At 35.0% G+C, this 19,800-nt stretch overlaps 1 protein-coding gene across 18 annotated transcripts in view; it reads left to right on the forward strand.

The window, feature by feature from the left end:
• Window positions 1-19,800, forward strand: part of ATF2 (activating transcription factor 2) — a 57,070-nt gene that overhangs the window by 18,944 nt on the left and 18,326 nt on the right. For 17 of the 18 annotated variants that reach the window (XR_003255115.1, XR_003255117.1, XR_003255116.1 and 14 more), the window contains 4 exons: window positions 6,232-6,410; window positions 6,792-6,906; window positions 7,086-7,172; window positions 18,461-18,610. Coding sequence is in view for 15 of the 18 variants with exons in the window: in XM_026075222.1 (XP_025931007.1) it covers window positions 6,232-6,410; window positions 6,792-6,906; window positions 7,086-7,172; window positions 18,461-18,610 (531 nt within the window). In the remaining 3 variants the exon portion in view is untranslated. The remainder of the gene's footprint in view (window positions 1-6,231; window positions 6,411-6,791; window positions 6,907-7,085; window positions 7,173-18,460; window positions 18,611-19,800) is intronic. The other variant, XM_026075284.1, reaches the window with a different exon arrangement.

Consider the following 19,800-nt stretch of genomic DNA (forward strand, 5'->3'; position numbering starts at 1 on the left):
TTTCTTAGAATTCATTTTTCAAATCTTCTGATGATCTGTAAGTTTATTGCACATGATGAGGTAGCTACACTACTCAGCTGGTTGAAAGGAAAAGATTTTTGTATGCCAGATTTCTGTGGATATGTAGTTAATTTCTTCAATTGTTTATTTAGCTTTGCTCACCACAAATATTTCTTTGCATCCCACAGGTCATCCAATAAAGCTAGAAAGGAAATCAGCTTTAATATTCCTTTTCTGCTTTAATTAAAAAAAAAAAACAAACCCTAAAAGGACTCTCTGTTCCTTGTACATCATGAAATAGCACTCATGAAAAAGCACAAAAAAGTGCATTCTTAAAAAAAAAAAAAAGCTTTTGAAATCTGAATTTTAAGATTCTTCATGTCTATATTTTTGTGTTTATTGTATTTTACCCTAATTTGTTTTGTAGAACAACTGGTCTTGTGAAACATAAAGGGATGAATAGGCTGTCTTTAAAAGTTAAGTTCCAAATAATTTTGTTTCAGAAACAATACTCTTTATAGGCTAGAGCAATGTATTTAAAAGTGATGATCGTGGGCATTTGCTGCTTTTGTGTTTACTTGACTATCATAGAAAACTGGGTTCCTGAAGCGTTGTCTGTCACTAGAGGATGTTGCCGTCAAATCAGCTTTAGAACTACTGCTCTACAGAAAAAATAAATGGTCTAATATTAATGATAACTTCAGTATGTGACTAGTAGCGTTTTCATCACATGGAGTTCTCTTGGAGAGCACAAAACCAAGCCAAATCAGTGAAATGAATTGTTTCTGTTCCTAATTTTGGGATTAAAAATACTATGAGCAGAGCATAATAAGCACTATGTTTTTTCTAGTCAGTCTTTTCTATGTGCCTCTTTAGTGGGCAGCCTGCATTTGAAGGACTTAGCTACCTTATTCCCCCAAATCAGCAGAGCTTTTCTGGGATCACAGGATAATTCAAGTTCGAAGGGACCTCAAGAGGTTCCTAGCCCAACCTCCTGCTCAAAGCAGTGTCAGCTATGAGGTCAGACAGAGTTACCTGGTACTTTGTCCAGTCTGGTCTTGAAACCTTCAAGGATGGAGACTGCCCAGTGTCTCTGGGCAAGGCATTCCAATGCCTGACTGTCCTCATGGTGAAAAAGTTTTTCTTTAYAGCCACTCTGTACCTCTCTTGTTTCAACTTATGCCTGTTGTTTCTCATCCTTCCAACATGCATCAGTGCGAGAAGAGTCATAAGTGTGTGACAGAACACTGTAACAGTTTAATAAAATTTCACTTTAGATATGTCTTTTGAAAGCTTCACTGAGTTTTATAAACTAGCGAAGATGAGTAATCGTAGGTAATCAAGGCAATCCTGAAATCAAAAATACATATAATTAGTTTAAAAGAATATATGTAAAGAGCTGCTTTGATGAAGCAAATCATAGTCTAAGTTTTATATCTTCTTTATTTGATAGTTTACCAAGGTTAGTTTGTTTTTTCTCTGTGAATACTTATTGTAAACAGTCTGATTTTGGCAGAAGATAATACTAGTCTCTTATTTTACAGTAGTGGTTCAATATCTCATTAGCATCATTACAAGTGAAAATTATATCTAAATACTTGGCAGTGGTTATAAACTTGTCTCATTCATGATGTAATTTCAGTGTTGTCACTGTATTAGTGCTGAAGTGAAAAGCTGCTGCTGCTTAATGCTGTTCTGATGTCTGATTGTAGAGACAAGCTCAGCAAGGATGAGGGTGCTGCTTGGAGTGTGCTGCTGCTGAATGTGGCCTGCAGAAGTTGAGAAATGTGAGCAGAGTGCTGTTTTCTCAGTTAGATTTCTATATTCTCCTTCTATACATGTACTGAAGGAGGGAAAATAATTTTTCAGGGCATAGCTGGATTTAAGATATATGCCACTGTAACCCTTTCATTGGCTGACTATGTTTTAGTAGCCTTCAATGATTACAGCCTGTTAATGTACACGCAAGGAGGTTCTAATTTTCTTTGTAATTGTTGAAAGAATTTCTTAGAGAATCTTTAAAATATACTCGATTCTTTTCTTCATTTTCTGAGAGAGTTCTCTTAGTTCCATTAGGCTTCAGTAAGAGTTGAAATTCTGCTTGTAATGGACCAAGATATCATTAGAAGTAAAGGCTTTCAGCCTTAAAATAATAAGCAAATGAAATCTAATTTATTCTTTGAGAGCTTTCAAACTCGTTATAGTTTCTTAATAATATTTTTAAAAGTGACTCTCAACTAAGTTTCACAAGTAAGTTGCTTAGTCATTGCCAGATAGCTAATTCCCTGATTAACTTAGCTATTTTAAAATCAATTGTTTTCTAACAGTAGTCATCAGTTAGTGTCAGTTGTGACCACCTACATTTCTGTATAAACAATTCCATGAATTTATTGATAGCATTAGGAAGTTATTGCATGATGTTTGCTTTTAGATACAAAATACTTGCAAATATGCGTCTCCTGAAATAGCTTCCTAAAAAGAAAGTAACCATCATCTTCTGTAAAGTATTTTCCAAACTTCAATGTGAAAGGGTGAAAGGATTAGCTGGAGAGGTCTTTTCAGTAAATCTCTAATATCTTTGAATAGGCTTAAACTTTCTTGTAAAGGTGGGTACAGGTAAGATCACTTTGGTTTAAGTTCATGATTCTGCCAATTTATCTCTGTTTTTCCTGTTCGTAAACAGAATATACGTATAAACTATTTTATTTTAGGCAAAATCTTGTTTTTAAAATACTTATTTTTACACTTCATAATAAGAACAATTCCCTGGCTACCAATTAGTATATTCTGTCAGACTGGTGTGTCTATGGTTTTATTTTTATATGTTAATAAAGTGTCAGTTTCCTTTAGCTCTGATACTTCTTAAATCTGCAGCCTATATTACTGCCACTGTAACTAGCACATGCACGTGTTTTCCAGAATGTAACATAAAGCAAATTAGCCTGTTAATGTGTTACATTCCTGTAATGTTTGAGGATTGTTTCTGTATTTTTTAAACAAAGCGCAAATGTTTTATTAAATAAGGAAATAAGTATGGGCATATGAAGTTTCCATGTTTTCAGAATTTTATAGATTCAGGTTTTATTAGGAATTTGGGCCGTGATGAAATCTGTCTTCCACAGGGGTTACTTTGTGTAATAGTTGTAAATTTCCTCTTCCCTAGTAGGGGGTCAAGTCAGGGAGAGACCCAGGTTATAACCAATGTTTATTAGAACACCTCTTATTATTTAAGATGTTATTAATAATAACCAGTAAGTATTCACGCACTGCATTAACTTACTTGCTCACTCGCACATACTTACCTGGTTGGAGCAGCAGTTGGGAAGCCAACACCAGCTGTTTGCTCAGAAGTCAAGGGTTGTACTGACATGCCAGGGACTTCTAGTTAGGTGTTCAGAAAGTTCCTCAAGGGGTCTATTTTTCACCAGGTGTGCGTATAATCCTGTAGTCTTTGTCTGCATGTGGCAGCCACCATGTTCCTGGATGTGTTCTGAGTTATACAACATGTTGTGCTGCAAGTTCGTGTTGCATGCTAGCAGCCTTGTACCCATTAAGCTGGTGTTCTGAGTTTATCAGTTATTGCAGTTTCAACGGGACCGTTATTCTCTAGAGCTTATCAGTTCTTGGGAGACTTTGACACACTACCTCTCAGCACATGCTTCTCTCTTCAGCCTTCTGTATTCTGGTAGCTATTTCTCCATCCACACACACAGGTGCTTAGAAGCCATTCATGCAGTCTCATACAGGAGGGGCTTTTACGACATCACTGTGGTTGAGAATGTACAAATGTCAGGTTAATTTATGTTTTTGTTTTAAAGCTATGTGAATGGATACATGGCTGCTGTTAGCTAACTGACTTTTTCCTCTTTTTAGGAAAATTAGAATGAGTTTGTGGTGGCTACTTATTTTGCGGGTGTTAAAAAATTATGTGGCTATATATATAAATATAAAAATACATAAATGATATGTGTATTTTTATATATATGAATTATATAAAACTTTCTTAAAATCTATTTATATAAATTATACAGTGCATGCGCACACAAAATTTTACCAGTAGGCTGGGAGGCAAGAGACGAAATCATATATGGTTCATGGCATCAAGCACTAGAGTTGGCTTGACTTTCATATCTTTGTCAGAGCTTGGAGAGTAAAAGATCGAAGTCTTAATGCTGTCTTGACAGCATTGTCTATGACAGGCCTGAAAGTGGGACTTTCTACTATTATATACTTACCAGTTGCTCAAGACTAGAGCACCACTCCTGCAGGTCTGCAAGCTGTTCATGGTAGTCATATTTTCTGTATGTGCAGTTTCTAGACTTGTTGAGAGCCAGATGACTATTTAGGAGTGTGGTCGCCATGCATGAAGATGTTTCAGATGAAGGAAAGAACRTGAAAGTGAGCTCTTAGATCTGTGCTGCTGCTGTTTGGGGCAGATGTGATTGTTCCTGTGTCAGATCCCTAGAACGRGAATGGACTTTTCTGGTGTCTATCATGTCCTTGGTGGAAGACAAATAACAGTGGCAAGTGATAGGCAGGAAAAAGTGAAGCTGAAACCAATGAGGAATCATTCAATACTAATTTCTGAATCAACCATTGCTAAAGTTGGATTATCAAATCAAATATCCCCCCCTTATATCTTTCTCTAGTTTCTCACAGTAAAGCACTCAGTCTTCTCTATTTTCTCCATGCAGCCCTTCTCACAGATTAAGACCTCAGTAGCTGTTATGCCAAATTCTTTAACTGCACAGTTTTAATGTTGTCCTAAGAAGATGCCTTAGTCAGCTCTTTCTAAAATTTTTCTGTCTCTGCATTTCCCTACTGTTATTTTTCTTCCTTTGACTGAATTGTCATCCATAATTCTAAGTACTGTGGTTAAATATTATAACATATGTAAATACACTAGATTGATGACTAAAGAAAAATGTCTTGACTACCTCAATATAGTTCACTGTGTTATTCTCCAGAAACTCTGGCTTGCTGTAAATAGAATCTTTTAGTTCCTTCGGGGAAAAACCTGAAYGAACTAATTGACTCTGATGACAAATATAGCCTCTGGGCTCTTCAGGAGAGCAAATTTCATCACCTAAAGTCCTTTCTTTTTCAAAGCCCACAGTTTGCCAGCCCACTTACAGTTAAATAAATGCACTCCTCTGAGTGTTTCATAGTCCAATGGGCATATGAAAAGAAAAACAATCTGTAAGACAGCTAAGGCCCTACTACTTAAAGCTTTGTTGATGAATATTAAAAACTTACGCTTAATTCAAAACAAATGGCAGTCATTGTAGCCTATGTGATATGGTTACATGTTCTCTGTGAAGCACTCTTGTTTAACCGTGGGGAAGATTATGTCTGTGCTAGTCTTAAGAGTGTAGCTTTGTGTACGATTGATTGTTCTAGTCAGTGACTAAGGCATAGGTAACTTGGTAAAATCCTGTCTTAAGGTGAATCACAAGTAATGCCTGACAATATGCAAGGTTCCTTGAGAAGAAAAACACTTGTTTCAGTAAGGCATTTTTAGGTTCTCATAAACCATGAATGCAGATATTATATTATAGTTCATAATGTACTTTAATTGATTGCTAATCTAAGAATTGTAGTCAATTCTGTCTGCTGTTTACCTTCAACCGAGGAAATTTAATTTCCATGCTTAAATCATTTCTTTTGCGTCAGGATACTTGAATATTTTGCAAAGCTATGAAAGTAACACTCTGAGTGTTTTTAACTTAATAGTGCTTGAGTTAATGGAGAAGTATGTAGCTGAGGGATACATTTTTTGAAAAGAAAATGACTTTTTTTTTCCTTTTTACTGATCAGTACAGCTCTTTTGTTTCTGTTGCTTAAATCTGGAACAAAGGAAACTGAAATGAGTATAAGGACACTGTGATGTTGCCTTATTCAGAGTAAGGGCAGCCAGCAACACAGTGGTGCTGAAAGCGCCATGGGTTTCTTTCTTGGCATAAAAAACCTCATACCTAATCAAAACTGAATTATTAGTAATAGCAGCCCTTGTTATAAAACTAAGATAAATGTCACTGGACCAATTTGGTTTTGATGGTTTGAATGATTCATTCAAACATTATTTTCTGAATTTTTTTAATTGTGTAACTGATTCTACTTGTATAACGTTATAGATCTTCTGACTTGTCCCATTAAACTGTTTATTGCACAGTCTAAATTAATGATCTATAATTGTATTTTACAAACTGATTGATCTTTGTTTTTCCTCAGGAAGTGTCACTGCAACAAACTGCACAGCCTACATCAACAATAGTTCGTCCAGCATCGCTACAGGTTCCTAATGTGCTGCTTACAAGTTCTGACTCAAGTGTTATTATTCAGCAGGCGATACCATCACCAACGTCTAGTACTGTTATTACCCAGGCTCCATCCTCTAACAGACCAATAGTGTAAGTTACATAAATCTTAGTAAAATGTATTCTTACGGATTCTGAAAACAAGACCTTTTGTCTTGCTTATTGTGACTTACTGTTTCTACAATTAATGTTCAAATTTGAGATGCTTTAGTGTAATGTGGCAGTGCAGCAGATGCAAAATACGCTACTTTCACGACATTTGAAATATAGTCCCGTGTTCTCCACATCACTGAGTCTAATTTTTTATTTCTAAAGAAGTATTATGTTACAGCTGTAAAGATTGTTTGTTTATTTATTTATTTTTGAGAAAGAGAGAATTAAGTTTTAGTCAGGGTTAAAATAAAATTAATAATGTACCAAACTTGTTCTCTTCTCTATACAAATTTTCTTTTATACACTTCATTCTTTTTTCAGACCAGTTCCAGGTCCTTTTCCTCTGCTGTTACATCTTCCTAATGGACAAACCATGCCTGTTGCTATTCCTGCCTCAATCACAAATTCTAATGTGCATGTCCCTGCTGCAGTTCCAGTAAGTAAGCATGATGCTTTATTAATTTGAAAGTGTTGCAGATTTGCTGAAGTGCAGCATAGAACTTAGTTTTGTAAGAGCTTGATAGCTGTTTTGGCTTCAGAGGGTAGTGGTGTCATATGCTCTGTCTTATGATAACATACTCAGGTTTTCTTCATTTTTATACTCTATCTGGTCAGCTTGTTAGACCTGTCACCATGGTGCCTAGTATCCCAGGGATCCCAGGGCCTTCCTCCCCACAGCCAGTGCAGTCTGAGGCTAAATTGGTAAGTGAAAAACTCCATTATTCCTCAAGAAGAGTGACTGGATAAATTAATTAAATCCTATTGTTTTTTAAAGAACTTTAACTTATTTGTTAATTTTTGTTACAGTCTAAATTCTACAAGTACAAAATTTAATAAATACAGAAAAATAATAGCTGCACATTTATTTTAGTTATTTCCAGTGTATGTTAATTCTGTTGTTAATGGTCATTCTGATCTTATTTTTTATTATTCTTTGAAGCAAATCTGATTTTTTAACTAAGCTCCTTCTTGCTCCTTGTATTGGAGGATAGGAAATATTATTAATTGGAAGAAAGAGAAGACTACTGTCGTGTCAACACTGAACTTCACCTTCAGAGAAGCAGAATATGATGTTTCTTTCCAAATGAAACTGTTTCATGGCAAAAAAAAAAAAAAAAGGACTGTAGGAACAGAAAAGGCTTTTTAGCCATATTCTCAAAATTTCAATTGAACATAAACCATTTTGCAAGACTTCTGTAACCAGATATGAATTATTGTTACACGTAGGAAGTTGTATTGTATGTGGGTAGTTTTTGTTGCAGGGTGCTTTGGGGAGGAAGAGATGGGAAGTAGGGTTGAGGACTGAGATTACCTGGGAATATTGTGAGTAAAGTAGGCAGATTTTTTTTTTTAAGTTACTTTAAGCAGGTGGTAGTTTGAAGTAGCAGGTGGTAGGTGGAAATTCTTGGAAGTTTGTTTTCTACAACATTAGGTAGTTGCTTCTGTTTTTGCTGTTTTGTTTGTTCCAGCTATTCTAAAGCAGTAGGAAATCTATTATTAAACAATAATTAACCCATTTATATATTTGAAAGATGCCTCTGTAAACTGTCTGTTGTGTGAAGTAGTGTTCCTCTTCTGACTTTTAATTTGGATTGAAAAAGAGTCAGAAACATCTGCTACGTAAAATGCTTTTTTATACATCAATGTTGATAAGTGAAATGAGAGGATTAAAGAATGTCAGATCTTTCAGGAGGGCTTTCTCATGGCACAAGTAGTCAGCCTCGTTGTTACAGATGCTTTGACATTATGTACGGAGCTCATAACAGTAGCTGATGGGATGGTATTGAGGTGAGAACTGTGAATCCCCTTATCATCCTTTGATGTATCGCTTCGCCTGACCTTAACCTGTGAACTTTCTTTCCTTGCCTATTTTTTCTCCCAAACCACAATATAGTCAACAGTGAGTCTAGGAACACTAATTATTCTGCTGTTTGGAGTAAGAGGATTCCAGTAGAGTGGAAATACTATACCATGTTCCACGAATACTGAAACCACTGTGAAGAGTGGGTCACCAGTGCACTGACTTTTCCTGATGCTGTCAGGTCTTTCTTCATTCTTCTGCTCTCTTCAGCATGGTGATTTTTAAAGTAGTTTATTTAGGGACAGACGGGAAGTGGGTCTGTTTCTGTACATCCTTATTCCTCTAGGAATGGGAAAAGGAATCTTTTCAGAGCTGGGGGAATATTTAATTGAACCACCTCAGAGGGCATGAATTTATCTTATATCTGGGAGAGAAGAATGTAAGAAAGTGAAAACAAGAAATGCAGAAATGGCACATTGCTTTGAATCAGGAGACTCATTCACTAAATTCTGCTGTGTGAAATCCAGAAGAAATTAGTTCCAAATAATTTTGTTTAGTTGGGCAAGAAATTAGCTGCTTAAGCATATTACTGAGTGATCTTTCTTATGAACGTTTTATGTGGGGCAAAAATACGTCTATGCAGGGAAGATTGAATCTTGCAAAGGAAGTAGCAATCACTCAGATACAAAGTAAAACAAAGATTGTTAGACTTAAAATTTAACAGTCTCATTAGTTTTCTCGTTAGATTTTAGCTAATATGTGCACTTCAGTGATTGCATTTCTTTTTTTAAATGAGACTGTAAAAGGATATTCGCAATATTTCTTCTTCCTTTCTTGTTTCCTAATATAAAGCATGAGCAGAATTCAAGAATATCAGAATTATGTACGTTTCTAATGCTCATTTACTTTTATATAGTGCCTATTCACAAAAATAAAAAAACTTAATTTCTTATCACTCTTATAGTAAAAGCAATTTAATGAGAAACTCTAATGTTTACAGAGGAAAGCTTCTGACAGGAAGACTAACTCACTGTGCCATATGATGCATTGTTGGCAGATATGCCATGGTTTATTAACTTTGAAGTTTCATTTAATTTTCAAAATTTAAGTCTTTGTGATACCAAATCCTTTCATTCTGATGTTATCTCCTGAAGGGCTATGTTTGCTTGCTATATATCAAATTCTGCAAATATATGGCAATCACACGTATTTTCCTTTTGTGTTCTTGTTTAAGCCAACAGAAGGCTTAGATATCTAATTTTGTTCTAGCTACTTGTTTACTTTTTATTTCATTAGAAGTTCCATTTTAAAGCTGAAATGTAAGCTACTTTGTTGAATTAAATTTAATAAGCAAGTATATATATATTTCATCTGTTAAGAGTAGGCTACAATATGTAGATTGTATTGGTATATTGAAATTAGCAGAACCTGGGAACGCTTCCTGAGTTCTTTTGTCTACTATAGCCACATTTCAGCTGCATTTTGGGATGAAGTCGGTCAGTCTAGTGTCTGCTAGTGTCTTTTGGATGGGAAGTTTGTGGAGGAGAGAACATGCGATGTAGGTCCCATAGGTCCCTTTGTCTCAACAAACAAGGCCCAGGAATCAGCTTTTTATAATGTTTGAATTTTCTTTTTTTTTGTTTGTTTTATTTGTTATTTATTATTTGGAGATTTCTTTTCTTTTTGTTTTTCTTTGTATACTGACCTTTCAGTCTCATGGATTTTTTTTTCATATCGCATTATATAATGTAGAAATAGAATATATAGCAAATGTAACAAAAATATACTTAAACAATTTCGTAACCTTGTGTCTATTCTTCAGATATTAAAGTAAGCTTTATAGTATATGGGATGCTGAATTTGGAAAGCTGGTATGTTTTTTGTAACTCCACAGGGTTTTCTAATACATGCTTCTGGCCGTCACTGGTTAAGTCTTTCTTTCATTCAAATTACCATACGTACAGCATTCTGCTTTTTGTACTGTCATATGTATGACAATACTATTTTAAGGTATTCTTTATTAAGACAGATTTATCTACTTTAGAGATTTGGAATAAAATTCTTGAAACAGTTTTTGAAGTTGCTTTTTTGTTTTAAGATGCAATATCCAAAAATGCAAACTTGTTATCAGAAACAGAACTGTCCCTTAATTGAGTTTGACCTTTTAAAAAAAAGTCCAATGTCCTACAAGCAGACATAATAAAAAACAAAGGAAACGGTGTCCTGTAATTAAAAGCTTCTTCAGCTTCTTGTACAGCCTTCTGAGGAAAGGACAGTCGTATGGGTAAAGCAGAGTTAGTCATGACTGAAAAGCATGGTTCCTTACTATTTGGATTAAATACCTGGCACAGTCTGAGACAGGAACCAGGCACTTGGCTTCATTTGTGCTTTGTGCCTTTCTTTACAGAGATCATTTCTGAAGTTCTTTTGTTTTGTTTTTGTTTGTTCAGGTTTTGGGGGGGGGGTTGATTTTGCTGTTGTTTTTTTTCCTGATATTTCAAGGAACTAATGGCTTTTAGCGTTTTATGTAACAAAAATAATTTGTGCTATCATTTCATTCCTCATCTCTTACCTGTTTACAAAAGTGTAGACTTCTTCCTTTTTCTTTAAGGTGAAGGTGAGAACTCTTTGACCTTTACAAAATCAAATCACAGATTGTAATGCCATTATTTTCTAATACTTATGGAGTTTAAGTATTTAAATATAGGTTTGGGAAACTTAATTTCTGCTTTTTTATTAATGTGAATAAAAATAACACTCTTTTCTATTTTGATAAATACCTATTGTTTCCTTATGAGTTGCATATACCAAATTACACAAACAGCATCATATATTATCTTTATATACAATCCTGAGTGACCTTTAGTAAAATAGACGTTTTGGTTTTTAAAAGCTAAAGCTCAAAATAACTAGCAGAAGATTTGTTTGGTAATGGATATAGGATGCCTTCCTATGACACTACAAAAATTTTTCCTTCTGCTATCCTAGAAGCCTTAAAATCCTTTAAGAAAACTCATGTGTCTGGCATGCCAAATTAGCTTTATCTGTAAAGCTTCTAGAGAATATACTTGCTGAGTGTTTTGGGTTTTTTTCACTATGGGCCACTTTTGGAAACTTTCTTCAGTTGCTAAATGTGCTTTCTTACGACACTTGAAGATGTTTTTAGTTTAGAGTTTTCCAGCTTCATTGTTGGTTTGGGCCATCGTTTGGTTGGGCAGTGTTCTGTTTAATAGATGTTGTTTTGGCATCTCACTGCAGTATTGAGATGACACATCTGTAAATGTTTACCTAGTCACAGCCAAAAAGATCGTTTTACGTGGTCTCTGACCACATAAAATATTCTAAAAATGATTTAATTTCAGTGCCTAAACCATTTCAGCGAAGCATTTGTACCATTGGAAATGTGACAAAACAAATAAGCAAGCACAATGTATAATAATCAGACTTGTGCACTTATTTTTATATCTGATAAAGCTTCCAGTGTGAAGTGCCAAACTCCTTCAGAGTGAGAGTTTTGATTACTCACGTGCAGGGAGTTACTGACATGTCACTTCTAGAACCGTATTCTTTCTTTGCCGCAATGCTCTTTTCTCTGGTCTACAGTAAAGTTGTTTGACGCCAAATGGTCACAAGAATTCTGCAGAGGGACAGTTACTTGTGAGAACAGGTTCACTGAACTAGAGAGCAATAAAAAAAAAAATACCAACTGGAAGGAATAATGGCTGGGAGGGAGGAAAAAAAAAAAAAGTAACCCAAGAAAAATGTAGATAAAAAAGGAAAAGGAAGATACAAAATATATGAGATAAAAATGGACTACATAGCCAGCCAAATTCTTATGATAGGTGTCATTGTTGCAAGGGATTCTCTAACTAAAACACCTGGAATCTAGTGGAAGAAGAGTATGCTAAGCACAGTTAGATTGTGTAGGCTTCAGGACTGAAACATTATAGTGTATATATATTTCAGTGCTAGCGGTAATTATGTGAAATTAGATTGTGTTTTAATTTTACTGTCTGAATTAAAGCTATTGTAGTCAACGTAGGTATTCCATTCACACCTGTGAAAAATTCTTACTGTGATTTTGAATATTCTTGGGTCCTTGCCCTCCTATTGCTTGCAGAAGTGGAGTGAAATATGACAGATTTTATTCAGGCACAAGCTCTGTTTTAGTGCTGTTTTTCTGAAAATATCCTTGTGTCTTGTACAGAAAGTGACATTTGATAGGAGTGAAAATCAGTTGCAAAATCATGTGTGGCACGCATCATATTATAAATCGTCAGTTTTCATGAAGTGCTCCGTATTTGTCGTTACGCAAAAGAAACTAAATTCCACGTACTTCAATAAAATCAAATGCATAAGTCAGTTTTGTGATATTTGAGATGCTTAGAGGGTAGATGTAATAGCTGCAGTTAAAAAGAAAAAAGAAAGAAAAACTTCCTCAATAACATAAAGATACATGATTCTAAATATTTCAGAATTGCTTCTGATCTGTTTGGGAGAAGATCAGAAATGGTATACTCTTCACATATAAAAAGTGAGCAATGAGCTACTCCTAGCTGTAAAGCATCCTTTTCTTGAGTATGCAGATTGTGGATGCAAACTTAATGTTCAGATCCTTCTATATGGATTGCAGAAGTTTCTGAAGAAATTTAAAAATTGCTTCAACTTTTACACTGAATGTTTCCCTTCTCGCCTCCTCCCCATAAAACCTTTTGTCACAAACTGAGAAGTACCTTGCACACAGTAGGTAACCAGTAGGTTTTCTGCAGGGGGTTTCTACTGAGAACTGACAGAGGGCAGCCTGGCAAATGTTCAGAAACCTACATTAACTTGCTTGAGCCCGGCATGGGACCTTGTGTTCAGCAGAATTCTTCTGACCTGTCTCTCTGCATGCCGAGCTAATCAGCAAACACCTAATGAGTCTGCTCTAAAGAAACAGACCCTCTCACAACCTCCTTCATTTTCATATGTTCTCTGGGGGTGGAGAGACAAGACTTCATAAGGACTGATGATGCTGCAAAGACCACAATAATGATAATTAACTTGCTGAATTTAGAAGATTATGCTGTTAATTAGTTGCAAAATAAAGATAAGTAATAGAGCAGCAGATGGTAGGATAACACCCAGGAGAAGGAGGGTTATTACTCTGATGAGCTTTTGTGGCAGATATGAAATATGGATCTGAGTTTTTCATAAATTGTTTCTGGAGAATATTATCTTGTTTCTGTGAGCTGTTGATGGAATGATCTAGTCCTACCAAATTTTGACAGATGTGATGAGGATTTGTTTTCAAGGATATGCATGAACGACAAAACCTTACTAATAAAGACTTTAAAAGCTGTTAAACTACCTGAAAATACCACTTTTAGTTTGCCTCTAATAACCAAATGAAATTAAATAAACCTTGGCTGTGATCAAGATTCCCCACATAATACTACTTATATTGTAACAAATATCAGAAGAAATGTATATATTTGATTTTTAAAACTGAGATTTATAGTGTTTGGGGTGACTACCTCACTACTCACTGGAAGCACAACATCCTCATAATACTTTACTCCAGCATTACCTTCTAAGATATGAAACTATTTCTAAACACAGTAGCTGGATATCTCTTTATGAAAAGCTGTAGATATTCCTCTGATTTTCACAACTTTTCTTCATTTGGGGATAATTTTAGGCATAATAAATCTGTTTGATTTTCATAAACTTTGAATCTCTGTGGTATAAAACAAAAACAATGGTTTTGTATTTTTGTTTCTGTAGTAACCTCCACTTTCAAATGCACAGAATTACTATGTTTAAATGTTAGAGTTACAATATGGAAAGTAAAGTCCTGTTTTGACTCTTTGCACATCCATTGTGCCTGACAGTATATGTTTTATAATGTAGATAGTATTGTGCTATTTTCTACACTTGCTACTGCTATTTTCAAGTTAAATGTTAAGTATAGAAATATATATGAACTTTCTTTCTTTTTTTAGTTTAACTTTGCAAATATGGTTAATTCATTTCCATAACAGAGAAATGAAGAGATGGAAAGAATAGAGCTAGACAATAATATACAAATATTTGCTTTATGTGCAAAAAAACCCCAAAACAAAAACAAAAACAAATACCAATCAGTTTTATTTCATTTTGCAAATCTTCTGAACTTGGGTACTCTCTCACTAAGGAAATGAATATACTAGTGAAACTTTTTTTTTTAATGACTTCAAGCAAAGTCTACTTGACTACAGAGCATTTTCAGGACTTCATAGACTGTTGCTTTTTTTCTGTGGCAAGTGCTTGCATCAATGTTTGCTCATACAGTCACAAGCAGAGTAGAACAGACATGCAGGCCATACACATAACCATATAAACATGTGTTCCATTACCATGAAAATTAGAACAAGTTAACTTGTTATCACTGAACTTCAATATCCGGGCACTTTAGTTGGGTGAAATTTAATCATTTTCATTTCTTGTGGCAGAGGAGCAGACATATGGTAAGTTGCTATGTCTTGGCTGAGTAATTTTTGAGTGACAGTAACTTTCTAGAGCATGCTGGAGTGTTGCCTTGTAAAAGAGAGAGCATGCCCTCAGAAACCTCAGCAGAAGTTGAAATAGTGATGGGATAAATTAGTTATAATGTCTCTACTGTCTTGATTTTGACTCTTGGTTATTTGTCACGCATCCTGCTAAACAGCAAGTTATAATTTAAGAAATACTTCCTAAGATAATTACAATGATAAATGAAAATACTTTGGGGAAAAAAAAAAAGAGATGCTAATAATTTGTGAAAAGGATATTAGATAAAACCATCAAACTAACATGAACTGTTCGCTACTTTTTTTTTTTTTTTTTTTAAAAAATTCTTGAGGTAGTGTGTCTCCCTGGTAGTTTAGGATATTTTATCATTTAATTACCAGAATTACAATTTGAACTTTAAAAAAAAAAAAATCGTTGCCAAATCAACCTTTGAATTCTTGTATTGGGATCATATTGTTTAGTAATTTCAGTTCAACAAGCTTTTCCACCTTTCTCCTATTGTTTAGCTGGGACAGGGACTGAGTTTTTTGGTTTATTTTCCTGTAGTGAGTTAGGAAGGTACAAGTCAATTCTTCATGTGAGTTTTGCTGCTGTAAAGGAGTTAAGATAAATATCGAATGGGTTAGGATTTTCAGAGTACTGTACACATACTAAGAATTATGGGCATGTGTTATCTTTAAGTTTTGTGGCTTTCTGCCCCAATGCCTGCAGCTATAGCTCAAGCTATATTCTTTTAGCATGAACTGGGAGGATTTGGGGAATGGTTTGGGGGAATTGCTGTAAATTTGTCTCGCATACTTTTCTAAAAGCACCTTCTTTGGTCCTGATGTCTTATCCCAGTGCTTTAACCACAGAACAAAAACCTGAAAAAAACTGACTGTATCTGTATTTCTGTATGTCTGCTTTGTTTGTGGATCATCCCCACAAGTGAATGGTTCAGAGATGAAATTGTGTTTGAAACTTAAAACTATCATAATATATGGGGTCAATAGAGCTTACCTGAGTTTGTGCAGGTACTCTAAATTTTGCAGTATCCAGCTTTTGAATGATTTAACTCCGGTATATTTTGCTATTGTATAACTTCCTGTATTCTTAAGGAAGAAAAAAACCTTAAAAAAAAGTCCCACTTATTTATTCCGCTTCATGGATTATGAGCCAGGACCCAGGCTTTTAGAGGTCAACCATTTGTTTGGTCGACTTGTATAAAATTATGTAAAGAGTGTCCATACGGAGCTGTAAGGACCTCTAACATTTTTGGTTTTGAACAAAAAACACTTGAGCTAGAAGAATCACCATGTGGGATAATGTGTGCTGTCGTATTCAATATAGACCCGTCACTAGGAAAGAGACGTATTACAGAAGTCACTGACTAAATATTCCTGAGCAGCAAGGCAGCAGAGGAATGGTGGGAATTAGACTTTCTAGGTCCCCTTTGTGCTCTTCAAAGGGGATATCTCTGGTGGTGGTTAGAAACTATGGTCACCTATATGGATTTGATAGTTGATGGGACTTGTCATATTACAGACCTTAAGATTTTTGCCCATTCTGACAGACATGGTCTGCAATCTGTTTTAGTTGTAAAATAGGAGTCAGGAAGGACTTTGGTAACGTGAGGTAGGAGAGAGCTGTCACCAATGCCTTAATGGATAAGACAGGTTGCATATTACAGTTTATAGAGAATATCTGCATAAATAAGTGCAGGGTCCTCTGCTTTTTGTTGGAGCTAGTCAAATAAAACCTAGCTGCAGCATTTGTAAAAGACACTCTATTAATATTGGTACTGTTCCCCTTGGTCAATATTTTCTTCATACTCAAAACTATGGTGATACTAGAGCTCATCAAAAATCAGTTAAATGTTGTTGGTTTGAAATTATAGACAAGTACATTTGGCATTAGAGATGTGGTAGAAAATGGTTAGTTTTATTAAACTGCAAGAAACAAAAGTTAGGAATTAAAATTGGAATTTATTAGGCAGCCTCAAACCTAAGTATCACTGCTTACTGAGTCCTGTGCCAGCTTTGTGTATTTCTGGTACCCTCTAGGGTTCAGCTAATTTTCATGTATTTCATTGCAAGTGTCTCAGTTGAGCCTTTTGTAAGAGGTCTAGCCAAGTGTCTGAAAACATCTGTGCCTGGAAAAGTTCCCCATCGGTTTTCATCCATCCCCACCTCTTCCCTCGTCTTACTGGCAGGACTCTACTTGCTTTGTAGATACTGCCTTGACATAGTAAGGTTGAATCTAGGCTCATTCTTTGGGTGGTGTTCCTGTTAATCTTCTGAGGCTTCCATAACGTCGGTAGTTGCAGGAAATGGCACATCTGTTCCTTGCTGTAAGACTCCAGAAATATGACCGCGTTTTGTTATATAGAGTAGCAAAGCCAGCACTGAGGCATTCTAAGAAGACTAATTTTAATTCACTTCTTTCTTTTTATAAGAAAACTGCAGTATGCTGTAGCAAAAACTGAGTTGTCATAAACTGTCGTGTAATAATATTCTTCAGTCTTTTTTAATTTTTACTGGATTGTTTAAAGATGTAGTGCACACTAGAAAAACCTTCTGTAATAATATTTATCTAGTAATGCAAATTCTTTAGTAACATTAGAAAAATTGTTTTCGTGGTAAGTGGTACAATATTCACATAATTTCAAGAGAAAGCAAATCTGAAATTAAAAATGGTCATTGTTGTAAAAAAGTATGACCTTTTACCACTTTGTATTAAGAACTCGCTGTAAATAGAATATATTATCTGTTTGAAAAATCTTATACTTTTAACAGTTAGGTTTAGAGTGAAATAATTAATTTTCAAGAGGTAGTCAATAAAGTAAGCTTTAAAATACCCATATCAAGTTTTCAGTAACTCTTGGATGTATTATATACAGCTGAAATCTGAAGTTATTCTTCATAGTTGCTGTTTATAATAGAGGAATTGTGTAAAAAAAAAAAMCAAACTTTTAGCAAATTTTTTATTTAAAATAGCATGCCCATAAAACTTATCTTGCATATATAATATATATAAATAAAAGTTAATATTTACATACAGCCTAAATGTTGTTACTGTTTTGTGCATTATCAAGATGTTTCAACAAAGACCTGTTCTCTCTAACAACTATTTAATTACGGTTGCTCATAGGAAGCATTTTAGCGGTGAATATTTGTAAAGAATGTGAAAAAGGGGAGTCATAACAAATGATTTAAAAATGATCGGAAAACACCATTTTTAAACTATTTGAAAGACTGTGTTCTGTTTTTACCTATTTTTCTCTCAAGTGTATTGTCCTTTGCCTTCTGGTCTGTGCCTTGGGTAATATCAGCCTCAGCAACTGTTTGCTGACCCCTTTCTAGTCATCTTCCTGTGGGCACAGTTCATCATGGAGGAGTTTTTCCGTTTACTTCTCTGTACAGCTTACCATCCTTTTCAAGATCCTTTATAAAGCTTCATTGCTACAGTGGTGCCTGCAAGAAATTGTAAGCTGTTATTAGGTATATGTCTAGATCACTGTTGAAGGCCTTTAAAAAGAAACAATTATTTTATAGTTTGAGCTGAGATTTGGGAAATAAAAGTAACTGCAATTATAAATGATTAATAATGCCTGAAGTTAGTATGCTATAATATTTCCATTATGGAAAAACAAAAAGGACTTTTTTTTCCCTCCTTTCAGAGGTTGAAAGCAGCCTTGACCCAGCAGCACCCTCAGGTAACAAATGGAGATACTGCCAAGGGACATCCAAGTGGGTTGGTTAGGACTCAGTCAGAGGAACCACGGCCACAATCACTACAACAACCTGCAACTTCAACAACTGAAACACCGGTATGACAACAAAGTGAAAATGTACTTCCTGTTCCCTTCACTGTTATGCAAAAAACAGTTATCTTTTTTCCATCCTCTTGATTTGTAAAATAAAGGTTAATATGTGCTACAGGGAGCTACTGGAATTAGAAGTTCGAGCAAGGAGTAGACTGCCCTGCTAAAATACTGGCAGAATCTCAGATTATAAATACAGTTATGCAGCAGACTGCCTTTTTACTGGTGTGTTTTATTTGTTTATGATTATATGCAATTTTGCCAGACTGCTGTATGTATACTGTGTTTTGCTGGCACGTTATGTCAGTATTTCTACAGTAAGAACATTTTTCTAGTGATGTTCTTAAATGCTTCTAAAGTGTGTTATTGAAGATGATAATTTCAAAACAGGTATTTTCTATCTGTTCAAATTTGGAATTAAGTCCTCCTGATTTCTGGGGTGCATTACCAGGGAACTGAAAATTGTACAGCTGGTTAATATATATTTGAAAAAAATCAAGTGCTCTTATTTTGTATTTATATTGCATCTGTTTAATATTTTATATTGTAAACACTCTTTAGAATTTTTTTTAACTGCATCAGGTATCATGCTTATGTTAATTTGCTTGAAGGATCTTTTCTGGACTGCCACAGGAAGAGTCTTATGTGTGTGATTAAGCGTACCATGTCCTTCTGGTTACTGAAAGGGGGATTGTGAGCTCAGGAGTCCTGTTCTTTTCCTTTTGAATGATAGATGAGAACAGGAGAAAAAAGGACAAGAACTCTGAGTCAGACTGAGAGCGAGAGTGCCACTGTAGGCGATACTTCCATGTGTGAGTGCAGGAATATTCAAAAGCTGTAGTTCACATCCTGGAGGATTGCTGCTGCTCTGTTTTTAAGAAAATTGTTGGAGAAGTGCTTTCTTAAGAAAGTAATTATGGGCGACAGTGAAAACAGAGTTGGTATCCCTGAGCAAAAGGCGAATGAGACAAATATGAAGGACATATCACATTGGTATATTTTATTTCATTTTGTAGGTCAGTCTGCAAAGTAAGTAAAACAGAGTTGCGATCAGTCATTGCTACCCTTATAAATCATTTTAAACATATGAATTTAAGTAAATACTTCATATACTCCTTATCTGTTTTCTAGCTCTCCAAATAGTACAAAAACTGCTGTGAAATACCTGTTCTTAAGTGTTACTTTTCTGATGTTCA

This window comes from Apteryx rowi, unplaced genomic scaffold (genome assembly GCF_003343035.1).
Source record: "Apteryx rowi isolate R43461 unplaced genomic scaffold, aptRow1 scaffold_110, whole genome shotgun sequence".
Lineage (NCBI taxonomy): Eukaryota > Metazoa > Chordata > Aves > Apterygiformes > Apterygidae > Apteryx > Apteryx rowi.